The sequence below is a fragment of the Castor canadensis genome, chromosome 3, assembly GCF_047511655.1.
Source record: "Castor canadensis chromosome 3, mCasCan1.hap1v2, whole genome shotgun sequence".
Lineage (NCBI taxonomy): Eukaryota > Metazoa > Chordata > Mammalia > Rodentia > Castoridae > Castor > Castor canadensis.
In genome coordinates, this window is record NC_133388.1 from 35,958,506 (window position 1) to 35,972,062 (window position 13,557).

General features: G+C 38.8%; 1 protein-coding gene and 1 pseudogene across 1 annotated transcript; one reads left to right on the forward strand and one right to left on the reverse strand.

Moving 5' to 3' along the window:
- Positions 1-1,071: 1,071 nt before the first annotated feature.
- Positions 1,072-4,411, reverse strand: LOC109679466 (disintegrin and metalloproteinase domain-containing protein 20-like). Its single transcript, XM_020154664.2, has one exon. The coding sequence runs from the start codon at positions 3,387-3,389 to the stop codon at positions 1,182-1,184; it is 2,208 nt and encodes a 735-aa protein (XP_020010253.1). The 5' UTR covers positions 3,390-4,411; the 3' UTR covers positions 1,072-1,181.
- Positions 4,412-8,405: 3,994 nt separating this feature from the next.
- On the forward strand, positions 8,406-9,827 carry LOC109679467 (caspase-3 pseudogene; annotated as a pseudogene).
- The last annotated feature ends 3,730 nt before the right edge of the window (positions 9,828-13,557 follow it).

Sequence of the window (13,557 nt, forward strand, 5' to 3'; positions counted from 1 at the left end):
ATGCTTATAACTTTTACAATAGCAATAAAATGGACAAATAACAAAAGCTTGTGCACACCAGTTGGAAACACTGTGACAGTGTTAAAACTGGTGTGAAATAATTCAATAAAAATTTGGAATTTCGGGGTACTTATCAAAGGTACATTCTTTCTAGGGAGCCAAAGTCACTTGCTCCATTGTATCTTTAACCTTGTCACTGCAACAACCAGTTATAATAAGGAAAATTATGGTACTGAACATTCAGCACACTCTTGCAAGTATCCCATCCAATAAATCTAGAAAATAGTTCCATATAAGAGGCATGTGAAGGGAGAGCAATGTTGCTGGCTCTGATGCAATAAACATCATGCCTTGAGCAAGCAGTCTGTGGGGCAAGCTGCTTTTACACAGCCTAACTAAATTTGTGAGCAGGAACTGCAAGACCATCTTTGCAGCTGCAGAAGAGGCTTGGTGGTATTTCTCAGGAGTCCCCACCTGCAGCAAAAACACACTGAGAACAGGTGACAAAACTACAATAAATGCACACTTCGGAGACCAGCGAACTTTGGAGGGATGAGGAATAAAGGAGGAGCTAAAAGAGCAATAAAAAGGTAAAAGGGGAAACCCAAAGCATTTCACCAGACTACTGGTTTCTGGGTCCCTGCTACTTGACTCTCTGAGCAGCTTTTGCTTTCGCTTTGTAACTATAAAGAAATCTGCTTTAACTTTGCCAGTGCTCCTAGTTTTAGTTCTTTAAAGTTTAGAGAACAAGAAACCACAGTAGCCGAGCACCTCGGACCTGTCCATCATCATCTAGAAAATTTAGAACCCACATCTTAAATAATCATAGTTTGTCTTGTTAGGGAATGTAAGACTTTCTGCCTCACCTATAGTAGTATTAAGAATATGACAATGGCCGGGACCGTAGCTCAGTGGTAGTGGAGTTGCCTAGCATGAGCAAGTCTCTGGATTTAATTTCCAGAACTGAAAAGAGAGTGGAAATGAAGTGCTAAATGAATTTAAACACACAGACCAATTTCTACTCTCCCAGTGATTTTATTTCATGATGACACCTCAGAATCACAAAATGACTATGGAATTTTCAGAGGGGGATCATTGACTATTTCTTCCAGGAATTTACAGTATGATTTTGTTCACGGTGTGACTCCCATTTCTGTTTACACAGTTTGAAAACTTCCACATCAGCGCTTTCGCTTGCGACGCTTTACAAGTTTTTTTCTTTTTGTGAGTCCACCAAAAAGAAACGTGAACATCAGAAGAATTAAACGAAAACACATTATAATGAGTATCTTGTTGGTAGTCACAAGTATGTTGGCTCTAATACGTTGTTGTTGTACGTTAGGTGGAGGGCCACTCTCTGGACTACCACCCAATCCAACCTCTTGACATGTTGGTGGTTTCCAACCAGGCATACAGTGGCAGTTTTTGTTATTGTTACACACCCCTTTGAAATTGCATTTCTTTACATCACAGTCAAAATGCATGTCTTGGTGAAAAGTGCAGTTCTGTCTGAGACAGAATTGTGCTGGGCCACAGGTTGAACCATCTACTACAAGCCCCATTTCTGGCACCTCCGACCCAACGTGCGTATCATATCCAAAGCAATGGTCCTCTTTAGCACCGTATACTTTTATATGACGAAATGTGGTGTGCTCACCTCCTCCAGGGATTTCTCTGACACCATCACAGTGCAGCATTCCACAAAAAACATCATCTTCTTCACATTTAAAAGGCAAGATTCCCGGATCTTGCATTCTAATCCCACAGTTTCCAAATCGATCACCTACTACATTTAATTTTTTGTAGCATTCTGGCGAGCCATCTTTTGCTTGGTATCCAAAGAGGGCTTTGCATTGCATGTCACGGTCACTGCAGTTTCCTCTCACACAGACAGATAGCGCTGAACATGGGGTTCCATCCTGGATATAATAGTCGTTTGGGCAAATTTCTGACTTTCCATTACAATATTCTGGCAGATCACAAATACCATTTATATCTCTGCAAACAAACCCAGAGGGTGCATGTTTACAGCTTTTGCAGCAACCTCCTGAGTCACAAACACTGCCACTCGTGAATTGGCAGTCGGTTGTACAACACTTATCAAATGTACATTCTTTTAAGGAGCCACAGTCACATTGCTCCCTTGTATCTTTGACCTTGTCCCCACAACGACCAGTTATATAAGGAAAATTATGATATGGAACATTCAGAAGATTCATGCAAGTATCCCACCCAACAAATCTAGAAATTAGTTCCACATAAGTACAATTGCTCATCATATCTAGAAGACTAGGCGTCTGAGCCATGACACAATTGCTTCTTCGATAACAAATACAACCTGGTTCATCATGGATCGCTCCAAAGTTATGACCTAATCCATGTGCTACAATAGTTGCGGCCAAAAATATGTGATACCTTGTTGCATACACATATAATGCTCCCCAATTTGGGTTGCATAACCCATTATGATTGGCAAAATAATTGGCTCCTTTAATTTCATGTCCTGTTAGAAGCACTGAAGTGGAATGTGGAATCTGAGTGAACCAACGATGCCATTTCCACAAACCAAACTCACTTACAGCATTTGGAACATTTCCCTTATATAAGTTAACCATATCTTTAACTTCCCAGATGAATATAACCCTTAAAAAAATGTTGTAATTGACTGGTCTGAAAATGGAATGGAGGATGCTGGTCATAATCACTATCCTCTCTACTATTCTGGTTCTATTTCTGTCCTGATGGGTTAATGATATAGAAGTTGTGAAGTGAAGTTTTACGTGCTTCATGTGTCTTCTCCACAAATAGACGGTGCCTGCTCTAGGACTTTCAGCAAGTTGTATCTCTTCAAGTAGTTGATTTGTCTCTTCATCTTCAACGCTACACTTTTCAGTCTCTTCTGACACAAGGAGAGAAAGCACATGCTCAAATTTGGAAGAAGCCTTCAATGGTTTGATTTCATAAGAAAAGTCATCCACCTGCAGCATGCCTCGCAGACCTCCATAGCAGGTGTCCAGTGTAGCCATGGACCCAGGAACCCCTTCCAGGTAGCTGTAGTAATAACAGTCTTGAGGGACAAAGGGGTAGTTCTCCTCCATGGCGCCTTGGTCATTATCAGTAATAACAGGAAAATGTCTGGGCAGGAAGTTTTTCTTTCGCTTCATATGGATCACGTGTCTTTGGCCCCGGAAGCGCATGGTATAAGAGAGCTGGTCTGGCATGTCACTTCCACCCCTTTTGCGGGGCACCTTCCTGGGGATCACAACTTCAGAAGAAGTGAAGCGCCATCCTGGTGGGGCACGGGAGCAACAGACAGGGGTCAGGAGCATCCAGAACACTGGCAGCCACAGAGCACCTGTCAAAAGAACCTGGGCCCAAGCAGGCCCCATGAGGAAGGGGAGCCTTGGACCAAAGCACAAGCAGTCAAGTGGAAGACAGGCAAGAGTATCCCTAAGACATGGACTTTCCCATCAGGGCAGCTGGGAGGAGAGTAAAGTGAGGCTGCTGGCTTGGCAGTCCCTGAGATGTGAAGGGGGAGGGTTAAGCTATTACATAACAATGCTGTGCTCCTTAGAGGATTCTGTGCTCAGTGACATGGGGATCCTAGGGCCCCAGGGTATTTGGGAGGTACTTGGAAAATAGTGTACACCTAGGCCAAAAAGTCTCATGTCCTAAAGGGAAGTCATAAGTGTAGGATGAATAAGTAGACTTGGTGGAATGTGAGGACAGACGTGAATTTTTTTCTCAAAGCCATATGAGGTAAGATTCAATGTTTGAGGAAGATAGGAAGCTTAAACAGAAGTAAGAATTCCTTTTGGGAATTTTGGGTGAGTTTTAGTGTTTCTAGAAATTGAACCAAGTGTTGGGTGATTGATAGAATATAAGACTAAACAGATGGCATGAAAGGAAAAATTTAGGTGTGGATCAATATTTTCTTACCAAGTTCAACCTTACCTTTCCCATGATCTTGTGAATCGATTTCATTCGTAAGAAGTTATATACAGACTCTTCTTGTCTGTGAATGTTCATAGCAGCATTATTCCTAAGTTTATTCCACATACCAGAGACAAAGAACCAGTCCTTAATAAACGATAAACAAATTTGTGTATTCAGTGCGATGGTTTTCTGTGTTGACATGAACAGATTTCTAATAGATGGCAAGAGCATGGATGAATCTCACAGATATGAGAGAAAGAAGACAGACCAAACAGTGTGCTTAACTTGTGATTTAATTTGGGTGAAGTTCTGGAATAGGGCATGGAATCTATGGGATTGGTAATGTACTCAGTAGTTTCCTAGTGTGATTGTTCAGGAATGCGGCATGAAGGATCTTTCTGAAGTGAAGGAAAATATCAGTTAGGATTCTAATTCACACGGTGGTTTCAAATGGAAACTCATCAATCTGCATCCTTAAAATGGTTACCTTTTATGGTATTCTAGGTATACTATCAATGAGTTAGTGTTTAACAAGGGTCTGAGTTTAACTTCTTTTCGAGCAATTCTAGACTTAGCACATCACTAACTCAAAAGCCATCTTCCTTACCTTTTCAGAAATCATTTCAACCTAGAACTATGTAAATATGTGATATGGAAATAAATACATGTAAACCCAGATCAACACAGGAAGTTGATGACTTCAACTTATCTCCTTCATTTTTCCCTCTTTTAGGTCATTCTTTCTAGTTTGGAAGAGTATCACACAGTAATATTTAAAAATCAATTAAGAACATACTAGATTTCAGATGTGTTTCATAAAATACATGGGAATATTTTAAAATTAGTACAAGCAAAATATTTTAAAAGTTCCAACTACAACTCTACATCAGCTTTGAATCAATTAGCCATGAGGAGAAAAAGTAATTTCTAAGAAAGCATAATTCATGAAGGGGGTGCAGGAATGAACCTAATTTTAATGGGTATGAATTGCATAATTGGGTAATTCATACATTAAGTATGCATTAAGAATTATGTTATTAAAAATATCAACATACCAAAAGGATTGGGTCATTTGGAGAAACTGTAGTAACCAGTAATTCGGTTATTATAGCATAACCAGAAAATGTTGACTTATCTGTGAGAATAAGGACGATAGGAGAAAGGTAATGATGGAAAGGTAGTTAGGCTACTTTTAATATTCAGGTCCTAGAAAATGCTGTCAGGAACCTTCCCAGACAGAGTATTGCTAAGCTCATGGAGCATTCAATTACCTGAAGAGGACTGTTTACACACATAGGAGAACACAGAAATGAGTTTCTAGTTGAATGATCCTGTGTGTGTGTGTATTTTTCAGATCTACTACCCTGGCACATTTCAAGCATTCAATACATTATTGTTAACAATAAGTCACCATAATGCACATTAAATCTCTCAAGAACTTACTCATCTGGCATAACTCAAAATTTGTATCCTTTGACCAGTATCTCCATTTGTCTTCCCCAGTTCCTGGAAACACAATCTACTCTCTGCTTCTATGAGTTAGAATATTGTAGGTTCCTCATCTAACTGAGATAATGCAATATTTGATATTAGGATAATGTACTCTAAGTTCATCCATATTGTCACAAATGACTTCCTATTTTAATCTGAATAATACTCCATTGTGTGTGTGTATGCACATACATGCACACACACAATGGAGTATTACATATATCTAATATTATATTTATTATCTATACCATATTCTCTTTAACCACTCATCCATCAATGGACTCTTTGGTTGTTTCCATATTTCTGCTATTGTGGAGAGTGCTGTAATGAACTTCGGAGTACAGATACCTTCAAGAAGTTGTGATTCGATTTTCTTTGGGTATATACCCAGAAGAGGGATTGCAAAATGATATGGTAGTTCTATTTTCAATACCTGAGGAACCTTCTGTTTTAGTTAGCTAAAACAATGACTTCTTGTGTTAGTTAGCTTTCCTTAGCTGTAACAAAATCTCTGAGAAAACTACTTAATGTAAAGAATTATTTATTTTGTTTAGTTTTTTAAGAAGCCTCCAGATTGTTTTCCAAAGAGGTTGTACTAGCTTACATTCCCACCAGCAGTGTACGAGTGTTTCTTTTTCCCGGCATCCTTGCCAACATTTGTTGGTGGTGGTGCTCTTGATGATAGCTATTCTAATAGGAGTTGAGGTGGAATCTTAGTGTGGTTTTGTTTTGCATTTCCTGTAAGGCCAGGGATGGTGAGCACTTTTTCATGTTCCTTTTGACCATTTGCACTCTTCCTTGAAAAAGTTCTGTTTCATTCAGTTGCCCACTTCTTTATTGGCTCATTGATTTGGGGGAAGTTTAGTGTTTTGAGCTTCCTGTATATTCTGGTTATCAGTCCTTTGTCTGACTTATAACTAGCAAATTTTTTCTCCCACTCTCTGGGTGGTCTGTTCAATTTAGAAACCATTTCTTTTGTTGTTCAGAAGCTTTTTAATTTCATGTAGTCCCATTTGTCCACACTTTCTCTTAGTTGTTAGGCTGCTGGAATTCTACTGAGGAAGTCCTTGCTTATACCTATTGCTTCTAGAGTATTCCTGCAGATCTGCCATATGATCCAGCAATACCACTCTTAGGGATATACCCAAAGGAATGCGACTCAGGTTATCACAAAGGCACCTGCATACCCATGCAGAACTATTCACAATAGCCTAGCTATAGAAACAGCCAAGATATCCCATTGCCAATGAATGGATTAAGAAAATATGGTATTTATACACAATGATATTTTATTCAGCCACAAAGAAGTATGAAATTTGTCATTCACAAGTAAATGAATAGAACTGGAGAACATCATCTTAAGCATAGTTAGGCAAGCTCAGAAGGCCAAAAATCTCTCTTATATGTGGATTATAGCTCTGAAATAAATGCAGTAGTACTATTGTAGATGGGTCACACACTAAGGGGAGAACGTGTATGGGAGGAATAGGGATAGGAAAGGAAACTTAAAAGTTAAATGTGGTTGATGTGCTCATTGTAGAGGAGCAAATGTAGTAATATTAAACTGGCAGAAGCCACTCTGGGAAGTGGACCAGGAAGTAGTGAAGAGGTCTGATAGAGATGAACCATGTGGGTTGCAATGCACAAGTGCATGGAGGCAACGCTAGGAATCTCTCTGTATAACTATCTTATCTCCAACTAGCAAAAACTCTGTCTTCCTTATTATCTCTTACGTTGTCTCTTCAACAAAATTGAAGAACAAGAGGGTAGAACAGGTTCTGTCTGGAAGCAGGTGGGGGCAGGGAAAGGTGGCCCAAACAACATATACACATGTGAGATGTGAGTAAATGTAAAAATGATAAAATGAAAAATAAAACAAAGCAAAACAATAAAAAGAATTATTTATTTTGGCTCAACGGTTTCAGAGGTTTCAGTCTATCATGGTGGGAAGTGTGTGGCAGAGAAGCTCACTTCAGAGTAGTCAGGAAGCTGAGACAATGTCTGTCCTAGCTCCCTCTCCTTTTCCCTCTTTTATTCCACTGGGACCCCTACCCTAATTGGATAGTGCTACACACACTCAAGGCAGGTCTTCCCCCACCTCAGATAATCTTCTCTGGAAACACACTCACAGACACATCTAGAGGTGTGCTTTACTAATCTTCTAATCACTTCTCAATCCAATCAAATTAATAATCAAGATTAACCATCGCACTGCACCAATCTACTTTCCTGCCAACAGTGAACGAGGCTTCTCTCTTCTCCACATCTTCACCAACATGTTATTTCTTATATTTTTAAAATACAATTTGTCCAAATGTGTATGAGATGATTTCAATTTTGTGTTTGGATTTGCATTTCTCTGATGATTAGTGACGTTGATTTTCATATACTTCTTGGTCATTTCTATGTGTTCTTTGGAGGAATGTGTATTCAGGTTATTTTTCTCATTTTCAATCAGATTATTCCGGTTTTTGTTTTCTAGTATTGAGGTTTCTTAGTTACTTATAGATTCTGGATCAATCCCTCTTCTGTAATTCCTTGCAGCCACTGTTCTTTTTATTGTGTCCATGTCTTTGCCTTTCTAGAATGTCACATAGTTGAAATCATGTTGTATGTAGCCTTTCCTAGTAGTATACATTAAGGTCTCTCCATGCCTTTTCATGGCTTCATAGCAGCTTTTATATTTACTTTTTAGCCCTGGATAGTATTCTATTATCCGAATATACACAGTTTATCCCTTCACCTACTAAAGGACATACTGATTTTTTCCAAGTTTTGAAAACTATGAATACAGCTATTATAATTTTTGCACAAGTTTTTGTGGAGGCAAAAGTTCTCAGATATGTTAGCCCCCTCACCTCTTTAGGCTGCCCAGGGCAGAAGTGAAGCAAAGCAGTAGGTTCTGCTGCATGGAGCTGTGAAACACTGAAAACTCAGTGGGCTCAAAGCCCTTAAGAAAATTTGAAACAAAGATCATACATGGAAGTAAATCAATGGATTCTGGTATATCCTTGGATAATAGTTACAAAATGAATTATTCTGAAATGGGTTTCTGAGTAATAATTAATAAGAACTTTGATAAAAAGCACTGGAACGGCACTTGGTCTAGGACAGATGTAGACACAGTGAACCTCAGAGAAACATCAGTGAACTTGAAATATGAAGTTAGGAATAAAAATGATCTTACGTGTGAAGAAATCGTGGAATTACTGCACAATGTTTCTAAAGAAGATAACAGTAAAAAAGGAACAGCTGTATTTGTGTAATTCTAAGCCGTAGTGATGAAGGAATAATTTTTGGAACAAATGGACCTATTGACCTGAAAAATTGATAAGTTTCTTCAGAAGGGATTATTGCAGAACTCTAACAAGGAAACCTGGGGAGGGGGAAATGGGATGATAGAAGTATACTGTGGTATTGAGACAGACAGTGGCATTGACGATGACATAGCATGCCAGAAAATACCAGTAGAGGCCAACTTCTTGTATGCATATTCCACAGCACTTGGTTACTATTCCCAGTGAAATTCAAAGGGTGGATCATGGCTCATTCATTCCCTCTGTTCTATGCTCAAACCATATGTGCACAAGCTCGAGTTTACACAATTCTTACTCTGCTCAAATAGAAGGTAGCTATGGAATTTGAGTCCTTCTCCCTGGACTCCACTCTTCATGAAAGGAAACTGATTCCATGTATTATATTCATGCTCACCAAAGAACTGTATTTTTATCACTAAAGAAATGATTGACTGCTTTTTTTTTAGTTTGTATGCCATGTGAGGAAACATAATGTGAGCCAGGCACCAGTAGCTCACACCTGTAATTCTAGTTACTCAGGAGGCAGAGACCAAGAAGCAGGACCCTATCTTGAAAAAAAACCATCACAAATAAAGGGCCAGTGGAGTGTCTCAAGGTGTAGGCCCTGAGTTCAAACTCCAGTACTGTTAAAAAAAAAAAGAAAGAAAACAGAATCTGATACTTTATTTCCCTCTCATCTACATCTACTCTGATGTCCCAGATGGTACTTGGAAACACATTGCTATCCCTACCAATAGAACTACAATGAGGCTACCTCACACTCAATATTGGGTACTTGAAACTGAATGTAATTAGGAGCAAATAAGTATGGGTAATGGCACTACCATTATGAGAAGATATTATTACAAATTTATGTCTTTCATAATTAGCAAGATTTGGTAGTGGTATCTGTGAATTTTCAAGTAATTATAAGAAATTAGACATTGCAGTAATGAATTTTTAATGAAACTCTTTACACACATTAAGACTGTGCATTCTAATTTTTGTCAAGCTATAGAAATTGAATGCTGTATCTGAGGACTCTGGGATCCATGACCATGGGGAAAGGCTTGATCTTTTATTTTAGAATTGGTATATGGAAATGAGTCAACTTTATTTTTAGATCATTTATCAAAGCTCATGGTGATGTTTTTGATGTAGAATACATTTACTATTGACCATGTCTTTGATGTAGAATACATTTACTATTGAAAAAGAAATATTTTGAGAGAAAATATGAGCACACTGAGTTGATTCTTTTAAGGTTAACATGCAACATTAATAAAGGGACATATATATCTATTCTAATCTGTCTTCAAGCAAATCAGCTGAGATTTATGGACCAGCAATTATTTGTAGAGCCATTATGTAAAAGCCTCAAATTGATTATTAGGATGATATGAAGAAATTCTACAGCAACATACTAAAATACTATTTGTACAATAAACAATGGTATGTAAGGAAAGAATGAGAAATGGATCAGGTGGGCACTTGGAGCAGAGACATAGTCTAGCCTATTCAATAAAAATAAGAGTCATGCACTGGACTACAGAAAAGGACCACTGGTTAGTTCTTTATACACATACAGGTATGCACAGGGGAAAGTAACCCAAATCAGAAACTTCTGAAATGGAACTTTTCCAAAGTTGGTAAGAATCAGAATATTTGTAGTAAAATTTGTAAGTATGTTATTTTCTGTTGAAGTTTATAATCAAAGGAAAACTGTGGTACTGTTTATACTTTTTCCTGAAATAAAAGGACCCGTTGTATACAGCACTTTGGAATTATCCAGTCAAAGCCCCTGCTGTGTGCACATGGGGAAACTGCAGACCAGTGCTCAGCCCCAACCAGGGAGGCTTAGCAACTAAGAAAGATAAGCTGTGGTTAGGTCACTCATCTGTCCTTGGTCCCTGGTGATAATGGCTAAAGGTCAATGTTTGTCCTTCTTTAGGGTTGGGACAGGAGAGGGGGTTTCCAGTAGGCCTCCTACAAGGGGGAGGGAGTGTGGTCCTAAGATGGCTGCCCTTATGTTCACCCTAACATTCCTGCCTTTTGATACATGTATATTTTTGGGAAAGGGATGATGACAGTCTGTTAACGGTTTCCTGCTGAACCTGGGTATTGAGGTCTCTTAGGGAGCCAAGGGTATTGGCAGGGTCTTTTTTGTCTTAGATGGCTATAGCAGGCTTGGTAGAGGAACAGGATCGAGTTGATCTGTTTTTGGGTAGTGTCCTGGAAAAAAGCTGGAGCCTCTGGGAAACAAGCCAAGAAAGTGTTTGAAAGAGACAAGGTCTAATAGTCAGCAAAGGTATGTATAGTTAAACAATCCCAGTCCCAGATCATCAGGTGTGTTCTGGTTGACCATTATCTTAGGGTTTTGAGAGGGGTTCTGGGGCAGATGCTATCACTGTCATATCATAACTTGAGGGGAGCAATTTGTTTCCCATGAGATGATTCCTCCTTCTCCAGGATGCAACCTCATCCTTATAGGTAATTGTCTTCATTTGGAGGAGTGTTTTGTCCTGTTCCTCTTTTCCTTACTGAAAGTTTCAGTCCCTTGTCATAAAGATGTTACAGATCATTCTTGTCCTTTCTTGATTCCAAGGTGGCTATCATAGAGAATGGCTCAGAGCAAACGCCAACAGGTACAAAATGGAGGCAGAGACGCCAAACTTTTTCCTGTGTGTAGTTAATTTATGGACCCAAGTAAGGAGTCAGTGCTATTGAGCAAAAGCAGTTTAAGCCCCTCTTATGGTTCCCCCTTTATGTTTGAACATTTCTTAATCTTGAGGGAATTATGGTTTTTTGGCTGGTGATAAATTAGTACAGAAAGACGGGACAGCTGACAGTAAAGTCAAAAGTACTTGTTTAAGTCTAAAAGTAGAAACAGAGTAAGTAAAAGTCAGAAGACTTGCAGTTAAATAATCTGTGGGGGGGACCTATTTTAAAATAACTTCATGAGACTAAAATATGTGTTTAGAGTCAGCAAAAATAGTCATTTTTGTCTCTACTTAAATAGAAGGCCTTGGCCAAACAATATGAGTTTGCCTTTTATCAGATGTGCCTAAAGAGCTTAGCTGTCTAGTAGCCATGTGTAAGAATACTTCTTTAAAACCTCACTCTTTGTGAGGTCTGGCACAAGTGACTCCATCTAGATTGTGACAGCTTTCCCCACTTGACTCCCAACTGTCTCTGAGCAGTTTCCTCTGAAGGTTTTGCCAATTAACCATTATGGTTAATGAAAGTCTCTCATCATCAAGATTAGCTTTTCCCCCCCTAGATTGTTTAAGCTGATCCTCCATAGGAGGGGAAACAACAGGCAGGTCTGGGGTGAGTCTGTGCAAATAAGACCCATTTGGCCAAATTGTAAGCAACTGAGAGATTTAGAAGTGGGCTTACCTGGTATCCATTTTTAATTCTGTCTTATAGATGATGTCATGACATCTTAAAAGTGCTATAGAATGTCAACAAACAGCAGTTAAAAGTTTTACAAGGAAAATACAAAAAATCCAACAAAAGCAAATATTTAAAAAGCTGACTCAATTGATAAGTAAGTACTTCTTAGAGTCATTTTGGGGGAATTTGATTGTAAATGTTTCAGAGATGGGCCCAGATTGTGAATGACAAGACTTAGAATAGGCATGGTTAAAGTACTAAAAAGCAATTAGCAATTATCAGAATATCTAGTTATTTTTAAAGCATACAGCATGTTAGGAAAATAATTATGACTGACAGTATCACAACAGCAACACTAAGTGCTCCTTGTTACAATTAGGAACACAGACATAAGCCTGCAAAAAGTTAAAAAAATTACTGAAAATTTTTTAATTTGGAGAACACCTACATGGTAAAGGTTTTCTCTAAACTTTGCATTTTAAAAGGCTTTTTAAAAAATTATTAATTTATTCACATGTGCATACATTGTTTGGGTCATTTCTCCCTCCTGCTCCCGCTCCCACCCCCACTTTTCCACCCTCCCCTCTCCCTTCCAGGCAGAACCTGTTCTGAGCTTTTCTCCAGTTCCGTTGATGAGTAGAAAATAACAATAATAAGAAAGATATAGCATTTTGGTAGTTGAGATAAGGACAGCTATACAGAGAGATCCCTAGCATTGCTTTCATGTACAAATGTGTTACAACCCAGGTTGATTCATCTCCAACTGATCTTTACACTGGTTCCTGATCCTCTTCTCGTGTTAACCTCTGTCGCTTTAAGGTTTCTGTATTAATTCCTCTGGAGTGGGGACATCAAATGCCTTCATGTTTTGGGTTTTCTATCTAACCCTGTACCTCCTGTATATGTTCTCCCATTGCCATGTAACCCAAGTCCTACAATATTGCTGTATTTGCCCTAGATCTAAAGACTGCATATGAGGGAGAACATACGATTTTTGGTCTTCTGAGCCTGGCTAATCTCACTCAGAATGATGTTCTCCAGTTCCATCCATTTGTCTGCAAATGGTAAGATTTCATTTTCCTTCATGGCTGAGTAAAATTTCATTGTATATAAATACCACATTTTCTTGATCTATTCGTCAGTGGTGGGGCATCTTGGTTGTTTCCATAACTTGGCTATTGTGAATAGTGCTGCAATAAACATGGGTGTGCAGGTGCTTTTGGAGTAACCTGTGTCACATTCCTTTGGGTATATCCCCAGGAGTGGGATTGCTTGATCATATGGCAGATCTATGTTTAGGTTTTTATGAAGCTTACAAATTTTTTTCCAGATTGGTTGCATTCCCACCAGCAGTGTACAAAGGTTCCTTTTCCCCCACATCCTCACCAACACATGTTGTTGGTGGTATTTTTTATGGTAGCTATCTAACAGGGATGAG

Coding starts and splice junctions, on each gene's coding strand:
- LOC109679466 (XM_020154664.2), bottom strand. CDS start 3,389: ATGGGGCCTGCTTGGGCCCAGGTTCTTTTGACAGGTGCTCTGTGGCTG.